This window comes from Daucus carota, chromosome 7 (genome assembly GCF_001625215.2).
Source record: "Daucus carota subsp. sativus chromosome 7, DH1 v3.0, whole genome shotgun sequence".
NCBI classification, from domain to species: domain Eukaryota; kingdom Viridiplantae; phylum Streptophyta; class Magnoliopsida; order Apiales; family Apiaceae; genus Daucus; species Daucus carota.
The window spans coordinates 41,006,683-41,024,446 of NC_030387.2; the positions used below are offsets into that span (position 1 = coordinate 41,006,683).

The following is a 17,764-nucleotide window of genomic DNA, read 5'->3' on the forward strand; positions in this document are numbered from 1 at the left end:
AAAACTTTACCGTTTGTTTAAAGAGATGAGTATATGATTCCCCTCCCTATTAATAAAATATGTCTCTTTATAAATTGATATATTTATTTAGAGGGTTTTCTGTTTATTTTTGTATATGATGTGAGTTCATATTAGTGATTCGTGGTACTTATTCATTGTCAGCTATACGTGATAAAAAAAAGTTTATATTATTCATAATATTTATGTTCGTTATTCGTGATACCTGAGCAGAAATTTATGACATCATAACACTCATGATTGTGCGTGCACACGATGAATTATAACTTTTAAAAAAAATTATATATTATCTGTATTATAATTATTGAATTATCCTCTTGATCATTATTAATCCTGATACGTAAATTTATAAAAAAATACAAAATAATCAACCATTTAAAAATCGTTAAAATTCAGGTGCTAAAATATTGTGTGCCTGTGGGGTGGGTAGGTGTCATGTCCTTTATTGCACAACTGGCAAAACCCTCTAGCCCTCCTGCAAAAAAGGATCATACAAAATCACTTATTCACTTCCCCTCATTAATAAAATACTAGTACTACTTCAGACTAGAGTAGCATCACTCCCAAAGTTAATGAATAATTTATAATTAATTTTCTTTTTTCTCCCAGTTTTTCTTTTCAGCAAACAGATGTACTATCTGATTTTCTGAAGATGTTATTTGTAAACCAAACACTGGTGTAGTAATGTCTCCTTTTCCAGGACTGAAGCTAATAAAGTTGATGTTAGTAGGTTAGGATTAAGGACAAGGGGGATGTTTTGGGGGATTGTGCTAACAAACCTAATTAGCCTGTTAGTTTAAGAAACCAGATGTTACTAGATGCATGATTCTAGATAGAGGTGACACACATACTGTAGATGAAATGAAACACAGAGTTCCTCTTGGTATACAACACTGTTGTACAAAGTATAAGTTATGTGTCACTAGTCATTTTGCGATTTTCACGGAAATAATCTCTTATTTCTGTCCATAATAAATTTAAGCCAGAGTTTGAATGTTAGATGGGTCAAAATACATTTTGTCTAATAAGTCAAGAAGCACCTGTAAAAAGTTAAGAAAGTTAGTTTTTCTTTCAGAATTTTTACTTCTTTCTCAAACACTTTAATCACTCATAAGTCTTGATTTACTTCTAACTTCTATTCTACTTTTTTATTTTAAGCAAGAAGCACTTATTTTAAACTCACTTAAACGGCCACATAAATAAAAGATATGTGAAGTAGAATTAAATCTGGAAATATAATTTTGTATTTAAAGTTGAAGTGGACAAATAATTCGAAACAATTTTTTTTCCAAAAATGGACATATAAATTAAGACGGAGGGAGTATTATCATCTCTATAACACTACTCGAAACTTTAATCCCAAAGAAAAATAAGAGAAGTGAAATCTTCATGCATTTTCTCCTTCTCGAACTCTACTCTAGGAGCATATTTTGTCCGTTTGTTTGTTTTCTGAATGTGAGCATGTATACACATACAAATACACAAGAGATGAGATAAGAAAGTCAGCATGCATTGCTTCCTGAACCGTATAACCCAATGCAAAGGGTTGCGTGCTCATCTTATGCTCTTCTTTCTAATAATTCCCATTCTTTCTTTTTCACTACCCTCCCTGTTTTAGCTTTTAATACTCATTGCAGCATCTCTCTCTAACCCTATTGCTTTCCCCTCCTCCCCCTACCCCTAAGTCCCTAACAACCTAGCTCACATTCTATATATAAACATCATAGTTTTCCTCTTGTTTGTGCTTTGATCAGTTTAAAATCTTGAGGTTTAGGCCTAGAGTTTCTGATTCTCTTCACACCTCTGGGCTGGCTGTGTAGTGTGTGGTCCTTGTGTACTAGAGCCTTGGTGAAGCATTCACTTTTTCATGTATAAATGCATTCAAGAATCATGTTTGGTGAAGTGCCCAGTTGAGGATTCTTGTGTTTCTGCTAGTTTTTCTTGGTTATTTCACTTGGGTATCAGTTCATTTTTGCCATTCTTGATTTTTGAGTCTTGTGAGGCCTTATGAAAAAGGGTTTGAGTTCCAGGGGCTGGGATTGTGAGGACAGCAAGCTGGAGCTGAGGCTTGCTCCACCAGGTGATGAAGATTGGGAGATCAAGAAAGAATGCATTACTGAAACTTGTGAAAACACCTCTTCTGCATTTCTGTCTCTTGGTTGCTTCAATGGTTCATTTCAAGAAAACAGTTCAAAGGTTCTTGATGATGCAACAGTGAGTCCATGGTCAAGATCTTGCTCTCAATACAAACAAAGCTTGGCTCCTGCTGTGGGAAAGGAATCAATACAGAATGCAGAAAAGAGAGGATTTTCACCAGCTCCTGCAAATAATACAGCTGTTCACAAGAGCTCTCAGAAAAGGTGCTTTTTAGATTCCCAGCTTTTTTTGTATTCCTTTTATGGTGTTTTGTCTTTTTTCTATTAGACAGAGGATATTCACCCTATTAACTCAATTGTTACCTGTGGCCTGTGGTCCATACTTGAGATATTAATGATAACACAGAGCTTTAACTGTATATATCTTCCCCATGCAAACCAAATTTTACTTCTTAGAATTCAAAGATTTTCATTTATGCTAGTCTTTTCTTGATTATCCGCCTCTTGATTCAGTGTTATCTCTTTCGCTCTTTTTACGAGATGTCGGGTTCAATGGTGTTATATTAGACTCTGAATGATATGGAAAAGATTAAAACAGGAAATTTGTTGTGCTGTAGATTGTGAGATTCCTCTTTTTGAAGAGTCCTTTGCTCCTTTTAGTTTCATTGTGGACCAGTGCAGAGCTTTGAATTTCAGCTTCTCATTACCATTTTAGCTACATGATAATCTTTTCACCTTTAGACAATAAAATCTTTTACTGACCATTTGCATTGAAAGATCACTTTTTATTCACTTGTTTTGTCGTTTGTCTTGTGACTTTATGATAATTTGTATATAAGGTACTTATTCCTCTGTTTTCTTGCAGTACATTACTACATTAGTTAATTTAATTATTGCTTATTTGTGTTGGTTATGTCCTAATCTTTTTACTAATGACTAATTTTATCTGTTAGTGTCTCGTTTGAGCTAGGTTTCGGATTATGGTCTGACAACTATGTATGTGTACATTGTAATGCAGAATTACTTCAGCTCCTGGTCCGGTTGTTGGATGGCCGCCAATCCGATCATTCAGGAAGAATATTGCAAGTGGCTGTGCTTCGAAGCTGCCAACTGAAACCAAGGCAACTAATGAGGTTTCGACAAAGATTGCTGGCAAGAGGCCAACTGAAAGATTTCAGAAAGGTCTCTTTGTGAAGATCAATATGGATGGAGTCCCTATTGGAAGAAAAGTCGATCTTAAAGCCTATGATAGCTATGAAAAGTTATCTTCTGCTGTTGATGAACTCTTCAGAGGCCTCTTGGCAGGTTATTCTGTAACTGTTATGTATTAAGTTTACCTAGTTGGCCTTAATAGGAAAAAATGTATGTTAATTAAATTTGATGTTTCGGTAAATTGGTAATGGTTTGAACATAGGATGTTATGGTAGGATTATCAGAAGCAAACAAGCTTAATAGCGGTTCAGATGACAATCTCTGCTTTGAGCCAAGTATGGCTAAGTACTCGTGCCCATGACAATTTTTATGTATATCTTCTTCTGACTTGTTCCGTCTTTGTTTCATTGTTCAGCTCAAACTGATCCGTCAGTTAACAACATTCAGAATAGCCAAGGAGAGAAAGCCATCACAGGATTGTTGGATGGGACTGGGGAATATACGCTTGTCTACGAGGATAATGAAGGCGACAGAATGCTTGTGGGGGATGTACCATGGCAGTAAGCATCTCGCGACTGTGAATGATAAGATAGGATAATCTAATTTATACAGAACTTCTAACTTTTCATCTGGCTACTTGTGCAGCATGTTCGTGTCCACAGTCAAGAGATTGCGTGTGTTGAAGAGCTCTGAACTTTCTTCACTACTTTGTGAGTATTCTTCTCGTTCTTGTTTACCTACATTTGATCACTGATAGCAACAGCGGAACTGAGTAAGATTAGTCCTCTTCGGCTCTAGTAACATGCCTATCTGTCTTCTTCTGCAGTCGGTAGCAAGCAAGAAAGGGAACCAGCTTGATGCTTCTGCGCGGAACTGATATAACGACACTACTCCATTAGGATGAATTGGCTGGTGTTTATCACTTGGAATATATTGGATTTTGATGTGTAATGAAATTGAAAGGCATTAGTTGACTGTCGCAACTTAGAAAGATGCATGTACTTGCTTTTTTAGTTGCTCTTTTTGCATAGTCAAGACTCAGGTGCCTTGTAGTTCTTCCTAACTAATTGTCAATGCCATATCTATTTAGGCATACGGTCCCGTTATAGAATTAATATCTTCTAACAAAAAGAGTCGTAAAAAAATAGTTGTATCAGTCGTTTGTCAGGTTCCAAAACCGTCAATCTACAAGTACACAGTGTTAAGCAAATTGTCATTGATTGTGGAGGACAGGTGTTGGTCCTTTTTGTTTTATTCATCACATTTTAATCATGGGAAAGAAGAAAAAAAAGTCACTACAGAATACAGATGGTATGAGAATGACATAACCAAATAACCAACAGAATTCCATACTCATTTCATAGATGTAAAAGATTTGAGCATAATTAAATCTTTTTATGCCAATAGGTCGATAAATTCGTTTTACAAAAATTATATATATGTGCTTAATTATATATTTGGGACAGTAAACTGTTAGAAGAACTAGAATCTCATTTAGCATAACACATTAGAACAGCAAGGCTTCAGAAAAAGGAATGAAAAAAGAACTTAGAAGAAATGCAGACCAGGGATGATCTCCTTCGACAAAATCTAACTTTGAAGAAAATGCAGCACGGATATGATTCCTTCAACGTAATCAGGGCCTGATCAGTATTTCCAGATTAGCTTGCATAAGAGGAATGTGAGGCAGCAAGAAGAGCAGCACCAGTGCCTGATCCATCATTGAAATGCTCACAGACTACATTTTTTGACACTTCAGCATCCAGCAATTCTCTGAGTGTGGTTTCTAAGCACACGCGATATACAGTATAATGTTCATATAATCCACCGTCCATGGCTATAATTGTCCTCTGTGGTTCTCCATCCCTGGAAATATCTCTTCCCATTTTCTTCAAGATGCCCAAGATTCCAGCTGCAGCTAGTCGAGCACCACGTGTGGCAACGATACTGCATAGCTCAACCACCAATTTCCTCGCTTTCAGGCTAGTGTTGGATATCTGAACCAAAAGACCACAATTAAGAGACTATGCTAAGTATTAAGACAGTTCTTCTAAAACATTTTATATACGGAGGCTATGCCTTGGCATTTTCTTCATTTTTGCATAATTGATATATATTTCAAGTATAGACAGTGTGGGAGGTGAATTTAAACTCTAGGTGCTTCTTGCACAAGGGGAACTTTTGACACCGGTCAGGCACCCTTTGATTCTCAGGTATTCTTTTTTCCGGACTCAAAAGGTTAAAAAAAATGATATATACCTCCAATATATCCTTCAATTTACTTCCGACCACTTTCAGATCGTATGATGTGTCATGATGCATCGCAGACATGTCAGGAGTCCTGCGTATTGCAACAAAGGATGCAATTATGTAATGTTATTGATGCATTCATATATAACAAGACTAAGTTAAAGTCTGAACAAGACAAGTGCAAGGAAAACAAAGATCTGTTAGAATGAGTACTTGCAAAGACTATGTGAATATATACCTTAATATAAATGGCGTCTTAAGCTTTGGTGGAACTGTGTCACCAAAAAGCGTAGATTCCTCAGCTATCCTACATAGAACTCTGCGGACAATCTCTCCCAGATACATTCCAGAAGTTAGCTTTTCAAACATCTGCAAAATACAATAGGGAGTTCAGAAGATGCAGTAATCAACTGTGTTGCAAAAGCATACTGCGTGGAAACTTGTTAATGCATGCATATGAAAATGATCACCTGTTCACCAGGGTTCAAACTTTCAGCATCTAGCCCAATATCATACTCTGTGAGGGGAAGATGCGAGGACCTAAAGTTTCCCCATTCCATATTTATAACCTAAAAACATGATGGGGTCAGAATATTTAGTCATGCTAACCACTGCAATAATATGGTACCTCACGAAAATTAAGGCACATATATGAGTTAAAAGATCAACAGAGCAGACAGTGAGAAAATGAGCTCACCATCTCTCCTGATTCAGATTGAGGGCCATGCCATTTAGGTATTGCTTGAGAACGCTCCACATAAGCTGCATTTGTACCAGTGCCCATAATTACTGCCACTGCAACATCCTTGTTGGCATATTTTCCGCCAGCTAATGTGCCTACTGTGTCATTAACCTAGTGACCGGTTTGGAAACACAACAATTATTAAAACATGTGACAATGCCTAAGATGCCGAGACACCAGATGCCAACAAAAGGCTATCTCTTATACACCATTAAATCTTTCAGTATTAGCAACAAAGAATTTATTAATACCAGAGCAGACACGTGCATATCAACACCTTGTCGTTCCATAGCACTTGATAGTGCGCCTACCACATCTTTACCAACCTAAAACAGGCAATTTACATTAATGAGGCACGAGTTAACCAGCTGCTCTTGCTTACAAGCAAACAATCATAACATATGTTAATAAAAAAGTTCGAAGTGATCACGAGTGGTTTCTGAAATCTGCAGTAAACTAACAAGGGAAATATCCTATTTTATAAATATTATGACAGAAAAGATGTACTTCTTGTTGCTTATAGTAATCTATCTCGTTCATAATATCAAGATAAACTTAGCAAGCTAGAGTGTAGCTGCTAGACAAGCCGTTTAACTGGTATATAAGTTAACAATACACAGGTCAGAACTTAGAAGTCACTTGCAAATTCTTCATTGAATGTGTTATATTAGTTATGACAAATTCCATTTCACCTACGGGACTTATCAATTCATGATCATAAGGTCTGTCTGTAGATATAATTTGGTATCTCACTAATCTACTTAAACTAAGAAAGTATAAATAGTTGAGGCGCACACGTGCAACTCACACAAGCTCATGTAACAGGCACGAACGGGAGCAAGCACACACACCTCACACACATGTTTAAACGCATCTACTTTTACCTGAACTATCTAAAACTATTCATAACAAGCAAAATGGACCAAATGATTTTATGTTGCTTCTGGATCAAGATTGAGTATCTACATGAAAGAGGCCAGGGAATCAGCACTAACCGCATCATCAATAGAGAAACCTTTGGTCCACCTTGCAAGAGTCCCGGTATTTATTGAAGTTTGCATCACGGGAAAGGAGAAAGTAAAACCTAATTCCCTCTTCCTACCAAAAGGAAGATGAAATCTGTCCTCTTCCTGAGCAACAAACTTTGCAAGTTCTGCTGCAATATAATCAAAAAGTTCCTGAAAGGAGAACGTATCAAGTTCAATTTTACAAAACAAGGCTCTGCAGCAATGCAAGTAGAAACTTCAGTAGACAGACATACCTGTGATGTCCCAACCATCAAATTTGGAGGAATGGAAACCTCTCTGAATTCTCGATTAATAATTCCTCTCTCCGTCCCTCCCAATTGCACGCGAAGTACCCGAAAATTTGTTCCACCAAGGTCCAATGCATAATATACCCCTTCCTCGGCACTAAAACGCAAAAAACATAATTAAAATCTCCATTTAACACAACACTGAGATTTAAACTCAGGTAGTTGTAAAAATGATACTTCTGGTTATTAGGACAGATCAGAAACTAGCAATCAAATATCAGATCTTACACCATACTAATGTCTACCTGATCACAACAACAAATCTAATATATAATTGTTACAACATATCTTATCACGTTTATAAATATATGATCACAAAAACATATCTAACACATAACATATCTTATAATATTAGAAATGATAAAAATACGTCTCAACAGTCTCAAACAATCATCTGTCAAGAATCCGAAATCGAGAAAATAAAGAGTGCAGAGTGTACCCACCCTGAGGGAAGATTATCAACATAACTAATAAGCATTTTGAGCTTACTCCCCCCCTCCGACGCAAGCCCGGCATGCATCTCCACCGTCATTGCATCCGCCACCTGTTTCAGCTTCGAATTCTGGGCCCCACACTTGTCTTTAAACTCCTTAAGTATAGCATCCGCACGTGCACATTGTCCCGAACTCCTAAGCTGATTCCGTACAAGCAGCCCCACCGCCGCACACACGGCGGCCCCGACGACCACCGCAGCTGTCACCCCCACCTTACCCATCACCACCCACTATCACAATCACCTTCAACTAGGAATAAAAAATACCAAATAAATAAAGTTAAAAAAAGTGATCGAGATCGAGATTCGAGAAAAATACGGGATCAAACAATGCAAACGATGACTTTAATCGTGTGCATGTGGAATAAAAATTTAGAGAGATTATAGGTGGTAAAACCTTAATTAATGGAGTTTAAATAATTTTTGTTCACGTGTGCCTAACTTCTAACTATAACATAATCAAGGTTGCTTTGTCATTAGGAGTTCATGAGTTTGACTTTATAAACGAGTTATGTTTCTTATCTTAATCTTCTTCTTTTTTTATTATTTCACAGAAGTTATGTTTCTTATCTTGTTATTGTGAAATGGATATATTTTATATTAAATAAGCAATAACAATCTTAGTTTCAAAAAAAAAAAAAAAGTAATAACAATCTTATCCGAATAATATAACTCCTCGATGATTAAGAAAGCTAGGATCATAAAATTGTTCGTCACGGATCAATTTTTTAGTTCGAATCTCCCTCGTGTTAGAGCATCTCCAAAGGTAATCCCTATATTGGTTACCTAAAAAATAATAAAATAATGATTACTTAAAATATAAGTAAGCAAAAAGTTGTTTTTCTCCAATGGTATTACCTATACCCGTTACCTATAATTTAAAAATTAGTATTTATTCAATATTTAAAAAAAAATATGTAAGAAGAGCTAGAGTCGGAGTAAATATATATAAGAGCCGTTTGGGTGAGCTTAAAATAAGTGCTTCTTGCTTAAAATAAATAAGTGGAGTAGAAGTTAGAAGCAAGATAAGATTTATAAGTGATTAAAGTGTTTGGGAAATAAGTAGAAACCCTGAAACAAAAGCTAGCATTCCTAGCTTTTTATAAGTACTTCTTGACTTATTACACAAACGGTACGAATAAGTGCTCATAACTTATAATCTAGAAGTTGGACTTATAAGTCCTAAACAAACACCCACATATTATATTATAGGTGATATTGATGATGTGGCATTATAGGGGTTGGCTTTTTGCTCCCTCAAATAAGGGGATGAGTTTTCTCTCCCCTAAAATTTTTAGGGGATAGGGAGTTGCGTTGGAGGACTTATTTTTGATTCTAACCCCTAAATTTTGTCCACCTAGACCAAATATGAGTAAGGAGGGCTTGCATTGGGGTTGCTCTTAGGATTAGTTGTGGCCTTCGACAGAATATCAGATTCGACGATAATAATTATTTTTGGAAAGTGTATAGTAAAAGATAATGATGGATAAGATACCGATGTAAAATTCTATAATCACCAACTTTTCGTAACAAAATCAGGTAAGTATTCATTATAATTTTTTTTTGTCAGGTATTCATTATAATTTTAGTTTAATACGAAAAAGCAAATTAAATCAAAATTTAGTACTGTATGATAAAAAGAAAAGTGAGTATTTGATTGGATTTTTCTTATGAAAATAATAACTTCTTTAAAGAGAAATTTCAAATTTGAATAATATTATTTAGGGAATTGATAAATAAGCTCCAATTCCATATTTTATACCACATTTACCCATGTTTCATCCATATTATAGGTGATTATACTATTTGGGTAAAGGAAAAAATTGAAATGGAGCTTAAATAGTAAAATTTGGAGCTTATTTATCAATTCTCATTTATTTAATTTATTTCCGGGATCAATATCAATTCATATGTTAGTATGTTTTTCGTGTAAAAAAGAGTGCACTTGTGTAAAATATTAATTCGACAGAATGTAGAATATTTCAGTTATATAATTCGATAGAAGGTGAGATACTTCAGCTATATTTTTTTATTTTGATAATTCACAAGACTTTAAGCTGATCTTACAACCCTGCAAAATTTTAGTAAAATCTCACATAACGATTTCAGTGTATACATTAACCCGTGCACTGCCCATGTTAAAGCTAGTATACATTATTAGTATATAGGAATTTTCTATGGTGTGCCCAAGGGCACACAATAGTCCCTAACTCCAACAAAAATAGCCCCTTTTGATTGGTGGATGAACCATAAATGATAATAGGTCCTCTGCATTCACATCAACTCCACCAATCAAAATAGGCAATTTTTATAGAATTTAGTGTTTATTGTGACCCCTTGAGCACACATTAGAAAGGCAGAGCTTTACCAGATAAATGGCTGTTAAGCCGTGCTCTGGTTTCGAAAGATGGACAAAACTTTAAACATTTTTTCAGCAACTGTACAAGTACCTTAAACAGCCCAAACATAGAAAACATTCACTCCAGGTTACGAACTGTTTCCGAGCCAGCTATAAACAATTGCAATGATTATAAACTCACACCCAAACACAGACAGCAACAAGTGAATAACATCAGTAAACTTTACACAGGCAACCAGATTACTAAAGGAAGTTAACACAAGTAGGAAATGATTCGCTCCTAGAAAATTATCCACGGGGCTATAAACAAGTTCCAGCCCATTAACTACCTCGCAATTACAATCTGCTAGAGAAGAGTGTCACCTCTGGCCCAGTCAGATACATATATTGCTAAAAACTGTACATAATAAGATGCCCGAGTCTACCCCTCCACCACCTCCCACCCAGCTAGAGTTAAGAAAACGGAAGAAAAAAGAAAAAAAAAAAAAAGAAAGAAAGGCCCTCAACTTTAATCCTATCACGAGCAAAGCTTCTGCGAACCATGCAGCTTCATCCGCAGTCCACAAGTAGCAGGCCTGGAAAAACGAAAATTAATGAAAGCCAGCAGCTAAAGTATCACTTACCAGAAATGCTGGCTTTCACAAATGACTTCTCATTCGGTAACTCTTTCAGACTTCTTTGTTCAAGTTATAAGACATGACCTACAAAAGCACACCACAAAAAACAAAGAAAAGCAGTATAAAGATATAAATAGTAATAATAAACTGACAAGTGAGTATCTAACATCAAATGCACATGCCTCAATATCGCCCCCGGGAAGATCTCAAACAGCAATATCACCAGAACCTATTGCCCTCTGAAGGGCAGGGCCATGCTGCATGAAACAAAGCAATGCATCATACATGAGTGAATCCTAGAAAGTCTACCATTTCACAAAATTATATACGCTAAGAACTGTTTAAAAGCAACATCACCTAGTAGTATTCACATAATGTTTATGCAATACAAAATTTATTAAGTATTTTGATGAGAAAAGTAGAAATGCATATTGAACTTAATTTTAAAAACCTCTAACTCGTCATTTGAACCACTTTCAGATACTTTCCCATCTATTGCACATCCATCATTCATAAGTGTCTCCGAGTCTGCTTCACACGAATCACCCTGCGAAGATACCCGACTGTTGCTGCAACCAACACTGTCTGGATTGCCCTCACTGCTTCCACTTCGTGATGCAGGACCTGTGTCTACTAAGGAGCCTACTTCACATGTAATGCTGGTCACCACACTAGAATTAGAAACACAACCATCATCAACAACTCCTCTAGACATAATATCCTGCTCAGACTCAACATGTCCTACAACCACCACACTGTCGCCTTCAACCTTTTGAGTTCCATCAGTTCCACTAATTCCAGCCCTTTCATCTGTTCTTTGAGTATCCGGTGATGTACATTCTTTCGATACATCTCTGTCCACGTGACTAATAATTTCAGGAGAAAACGAGTCGCGTTTCTGAGGGCTTGCACTGCACTGACGTTTTTCAGGACTGCCTTGCACATTTACCGAATCAAAGTCTCTTCTCTTTCTTTGTTGTCTTCCAACAGACCCAGACCTGCAACCTTCGTGAACCGGAGAGGATTGTTCATGATGCTGCCTGGGTGGCCGACTTCGTTTATAGCCCTCTGGAAATACATAAGAAGGTAACTGCCTTCTACGAACATGCGAGACAGATATCTCCATTCCTGGCTTCCAGAACACATACATATTCACAGAATGCCGAAACTCGTCAACTGTCCCCCGTATATCAAACTGCTGACCTTCTTGTATTACCTCACCTTCTTTTCTCTGTAAGCCCATAAAGAAGGCAGAATGAGAACACTGCTTCGATGAATCAGCATACTCGTGAGGATACGGATGGCACTGCAGCTTCCCATACGTGTCTCGCTCTATCTGCAACACAGAGAAGACATATTCCTAAGGACAAGATGTAGTTTCCTAATTGATTTTGCTAGTGCCATGAGCAGAGATCACAAATTAAGCTTTTATCGCTTTCAAAGTGGAATAGCATACCATCAGAGTCAGTTGCCTTAGTCGGGATTCAACCCATCCTTTCCATGCACGCAAGTCATCACCATCAGCAGCAACAATGTCTACCTCCAGATAGTTCTTATAGCTTTCAAAGAATAAATATGGCTCAAACAACGCACTCCACTGTGATTTATTCAGCTCTATCTCCTGAATGTTGACATAACATGGGTAAAGAAAATTCAAGTGTGCTACCATAAAATGTACAAAAACTTGGTTACTACCTCACAGATCTTATTGCCAAACTGAAACTGCTCCGTCATAACACGCAAAGTACTGGTTGAAACATTGTAGCTAGAATTCATGCATGGGTAAGCTGGTGTTATAATTGGCATGTGATGTGTTCGGTCACGAGGATTCCTACGAGGATCCCATATAGAAAAACCAAGCTCATCTTCTTCAATCGCACAAAGCATTACAGGGTTTGGCCAGCGCCACTGAGTATAGACCCTAAAAAAACGAGAAACCAACATACTGGGAATGGCATTGGGATACAGCTGTGAAACCCTAGCTACAAGAAGAGCCCAATTAACACCGCCGAGAAAGCCAGTCACCTGAAAAGAGAGTATCAAGGAAAGGATCTATAATCGAACCTAAGGGTAAAAGTAAAGCAGAGAAAGCTATGTACAATATTCCAGTGCTTACATTTGAATAGACACCACGCTTCTTCGCCCAATACTTTAAACAGCGGAGTGTAGTGCGAAAATGCTAGAATTTTCAGAATAAAAATCAAAAACAAAAAACTAATGACATATATCGACAAACTAACAATAGAGCAAAACTAAGTAACAGAAAAATGTCTATCTGCAAGAACCTCGACATTTGGCACAAGCTTCAGAATCTGATCAGCAACTCTGCAGCCATTAAGACTGCGAACAGTTGGTTCATCAACATTATATAGAATGGACACATCGGAAATATCCAAGTCCTGTAATGGGCTAAGTTAGTATCTTCAATCAGAAAAACACATAAGACGCAATTATCAATAAGCTAAAGCTACTGCAATAATAAATTCTAGAGGACAACATATTTGCTTAAAGTACACCTAGGCATGCATTTAGACATTAAAAGATGCTACCAAAATGTGTATACTAATATTGGCAATTATACGAACTAGAAAAGTCTATGTTTATAGTAAATTTCAAGGAAAAGAAACTGATTACAAGGTTGGGAAAAAAAACTGAAAGGTTAACTGGGTCATAAACGTGGCAGCAGTGAGATGCACCACAAAAGTGAAGGGTAATGCAACAGTTAAAAACTTCTAACAATACACATGTCATCTTGGTATAAGCAGTAAGTACCCATCAGCAGTGAGCTATGACTTGAAAACTTACATCTGGCACAACCAATAGCGAAACACTGGCATACAGAAGATCAATTGATATTCCGTCAAACTTGAACTTCATGACTGGAACATGAGCATCAGGCACTGGCTGTAGTTCAGTAACTTCTTCTATCTCCTCTAACATATTATGTAGAACAAAGAAGAAGTCTTCCTGCAATATTAAGTCCACATTTTACATGAATATATATACATACTGTATCATCTCCTCTAAGAAAATATCACCGCGATCCATAATTTACCTCACGATTGACATAAGATGGTCCTACGCATAGTGTATCAATGTCGGCTCCAGGACCATGAACCTATATAAGAACACTTTCAAGTTTCAGCACACAACAGAAAAAATATTACAAAGAAAGATATGCAAACAGACGGTCATGAAGAACATACTCAAACAGATTGCAGACATCAAGAAAGCAACAATGCAGGTGATCAGGGAATTACACTAAATATAACACCTAATGCCCGAACCTCAATCAACCATCTTGAAATCAGACAGAACAGACAACCACCACAAATGGCTATTAGTTTTACCTGGTTGAAAAGATTGTAGGATTTCTATAAAACAGATGGAGATGAAAGAGAACTTGTGAATCATGGCATTGTTTGGAAACTACCTTTTTTAACTTTTACTCACTCTGAATTAATATAAAAAAAATACAGCAAGAGGATGATTATGATAGACAAACAACTATAACATTGCGTGTCGGACAGTTCCCATAAAAATATAGGTCTCAACTAACCAAACAAAGAAAAAGCAAAAAGAAAGATACATATTAACTAGAAATGTCATAGCCAGCCACAATATCCTCAATTAACTTTGGATAGTAAGCTAGAAAAAAACCAATAACATTGTTTTTCCGTCCTCTAGCAGCCCCAAAGGATCGCTATTTTGCATGCAATTCGTATTCGTGTATAGCATTGCTAACATAGTTTCCAAAAATCTTGATAGGCATCTTTTTCATTCAGTATCAGATTAGAAATCTAATATATGGTACAAACTACACCTTGCACTACATCAGTAAAACCAAATATACTACTTCCACATCCTATGTGCTGGTAATTAAATCTTCCATTCTTACCAATAACCAACCCAACACTATACATAGATAATCGCAACAAACTCCGCTGCACAAGGTAACAGTGACAACATGCTTACCCCTAACCGATAAGATCCAAAAGTAAAGATCACAGCATTAGCATCTTCGACCATCTGATCCGTGTACCCTCGCAAGCGAGTAAGTTGCTTGACCCAAACTATGACAATCTACAATGACATAGGAATAAGCAGCGCTGAGTAATCTATTTATTCAATATACCAAATCTAATAACAAAAAAGGTGAATAAAGTGTACCGCCTAGATCAAGTATTACACATATACTAAATAACTAATCTCGAAACACGCTAGCACTGACAACAGATTCTACTACTTAATAATTTCCAAATCAATGATGACACTGCAATATTTCCAAATCCACCAAATATTAATGACAATTATACCTCCCGGATACGAGCAAGAACCTGTTGGCGCTTAAGAGCTTCTTCTATAGTCTCGTGCAATCCAGCATCTTCGAGAAACTTCACCACCCAAAACACCAAGATTAGCCAACCCAATTAACCACATAGCAAAACACACAATCAAACATACCCATCTATAAAATCTATTAAATAAGTTAAGAAAAAAAAGATGAGACCTTTTCCAGCTCTTTGTTTCTAACATAGTCAGCCTCAGATGGGCCAGCAAGAGACAATGGCTTGGTCACACCAGGGTGGTTGTTCAAACCCTCAGAAACCACCATTGGCCTCAATTACAAACACCGAGCAAACCCTAAAATTGAACAAGTGGGCACAATTGGGCAAAAGGGGGGAATTTATATGGGCAAAATTGAACAAGATGTGCGGAGAAATCAAGAAACCCTAGATCGGGAAATCAGGAAACAAGAGTAAATTATCAAGAAAATCAAGAAAACTGAAGAATCGGAAACCCTAATTGTGTTACAAGTAGGGTATGCTTCTTTTGATTCGATCCGAAACAGAGATGAATTAGGATAAAGATGGGGTGGGGTGCCTCGATAAACGTGATGAATCAAGGCGGTTGGGAGGTGGGAAGATGGGGAAGGGGGAGTTGCGCACGTTCACACCCGAGTATCCGACTTCTATTCTATCACAACTCTCTCTCTCTCGCTATCTCTCTCGATCTCTCTCTGTTGATATTTTGGTTTACTTTATTTTTAAGATATTTATTTTCTTGGAGAAAATCAGAAAATAAAGTACGAACATTACCTGGATTTTACGCGTGTAACGGCGTGTTTTTTGTGGGGAATTAAGACATCGGTTATGAAAAACAAAGTGGCGTGTGGTATATTCTGAGGTGTATGGTTTTATATGTGACACGTTTAATAAAATTTAATCATTTTTGTTTTTTTTCCTTTCAATTATTATATTGCATATTTACAAATATCCAAGCAAATTTTAGATATAGTGCGGATTAAAATTTTAACTCAAAATCTATATGATATGACTCAATCTATGATTTATCATCCATAGATGTTGATAAGATCTATCCATTTATCAGTTTCTTAGAATGGTTAAAATTAAGATCGAGCTTCAAACGAGAAAAAGTTTACGGTAGATATCTGGGCACCCAGAGACGAAGAAAGGCGTAGTAAGCGACGAAATGCTTCGCATAGTTCAAAATAAATATAAATTCGGAAATTTCTGAATAAATACATCATATAAACTAGAATTTTGATTTAATTAAATAGATTATTTCTTGATTTTTCAAGATAATCATAATATTGATGCTAACATTAATATAGATTTTTTTTTGTTGGTTAAAATATATAATAATAATAATATAAAAATAATAAGTAAAATATTAATATATGAATTTGAACTAAAATTTAGGTCTAAATACTGAAATGAAAAAATGACACGATTTAATCTGGGCCAAAATCTAGGCAAAAAATTTGCTTCCATGCATGGAGATGCCTTATACTTGGCCAAGCCCCTTTTTCAGTTACATGCCGTGAAAATATGATTCTCAAGAGTTGGGCTGCTATAGACTGCCAGGATTCATAAGGAGCTAATTTTACAATCAGGCCCAATCTTAAATTTTTAACCTTTTATAACAAAATATTAGTACAACATTTTTAAAAGAGTTCGCTATAATCGTCAGTTAAATTGGACGGGTAGGAGATTATGTAAAATTTGTTGAATTTATAAGACAACTGTGCTTCGATGATATTGTATATATTTGTTGGTTATAATTTAAAAATAGTATATTATTAATATTTAGATTACTATAAAGCAAATATATCAGTTTAATATGATAATAATTAGGGAATTTATCAAATATACTACTTTTTAGGATCTTATTTGCAAAAATACCATCTTCCTAAATTAATTGCATATTTACTAAACTAAGTTTCTAAATTGCAAAAATACTACCCCCTCCTCCTACAACGAAATGCAACTTCATATGCAACTGAATGCCTGATTTCAAGTTCCACTTTTCAAATGTCATTATATATATGGATTCCAATGATGAGGTTGAAAATGACATTTGGAGATTAGAACTTCAAATCAAGCATTTAGTTGCATTCAGTTGCATTTGGTTGCATTCAGTTGATTCTATTTTGATCTAATGGCCCCGCCAGGGGCACCTATACATCAGTTGTAATTTACAGTTTTCAGTTGCATTTAGTTGCTTATGAGATTGCATACTTAGTTGAATATTGCCCTTGCGGGGCCTGCAACCCAAATCCACCACAATATCACCCCACCCTAAAAAAATTCAGTTGCTTATGAGGTTGCATTCAGTTGATTCTATTTTGATTTAATGGCCCCGCCAGGGGCACCCATACATCAATTGTAACTTACAGTTTTCAGTTGCATATGAGATTG

General features: G+C 36.2%; 3 protein-coding genes across 4 annotated transcripts; 1 reads left to right on the plus strand and 2 right to left on the minus strand.

The window, feature by feature from the left end:
• The first annotated feature begins 1,548 nt into the window (after positions 1–1,548).
• Positions 1,549–4,359, plus strand: LOC108193815 (auxin-responsive protein IAA26-like). Its single transcript, XM_017360640.2, has 5 exons — positions 1,549–2,378; positions 3,133–3,419; positions 3,682–3,826; positions 3,912–3,976; positions 4,093–4,359. The coding sequence occupies exons 1-5, from the start codon at positions 2,026–2,028 to the stop codon at positions 4,122–4,124; spliced, it is 882 nt and encodes a 293-aa protein (XP_017216129.1). The 5' UTR covers positions 1,549–2,025; the 3' UTR covers positions 4,125–4,359.
• A 240-nt stretch (positions 4,360–4,599) lies between these two features.
• On the minus strand, positions 4,600–8,427 carry LOC108195986 (hexokinase-1). Its single transcript, XM_017363028.2, has 9 exons — positions 8,017–8,427; positions 7,520–7,670; positions 7,254–7,436; positions 6,510–6,584; positions 6,214–6,369; positions 5,987–6,085; positions 5,755–5,885; positions 5,526–5,607; positions 4,600–5,263 (listed from the first exon to the last, which is right to left on the minus strand). The coding sequence occupies exons 1-9, from the start codon at positions 8,286–8,288 to the stop codon at positions 4,928–4,930; spliced, it is 1,485 nt and encodes a 494-aa protein (XP_017218517.1). The 5' UTR covers positions 8,289–8,427; the 3' UTR covers positions 4,600–4,927.
• A 2,206-nt stretch (positions 8,428–10,633) lies between these two features.
• LOC108195985 (nuclear poly(A) polymerase 4) lies at positions 10,634–16,105 on the minus strand. Of its 2 annotated transcripts, XM_017363027.2 has the most exons (12): positions 15,553–16,105; positions 15,359–15,436; positions 15,018–15,125; positions 14,098–14,160; positions 13,848–14,009; positions 13,328–13,441; positions 13,159–13,221; positions 12,738–13,067; positions 12,499–12,663; positions 11,494–12,378; positions 11,225–11,299; positions 10,634–11,126 (listed from the first exon to the last, which is right to left on the minus strand). In XM_017363027.2, exons 1-11 carry the CDS (start codon positions 15,655–15,657, stop codon positions 11,249–11,251), a joined length of 2,124 nt encoding a protein of 707 aa, XP_017218516.1. In that variant the 5' UTR covers positions 15,658–16,105; the 3' UTR covers positions 10,634–11,126; positions 11,225–11,248. The 2 variants fall into 2 exon arrangements, with proteins under 2 accessions (XP_017218516.1, XP_063936973.1); XM_064080903.1 differs by having other exon boundaries at positions 10,634–11,299; positions 15,553–16,096.
• Positions 16,106–17,764: the final 1,659 nt, after the last annotated feature.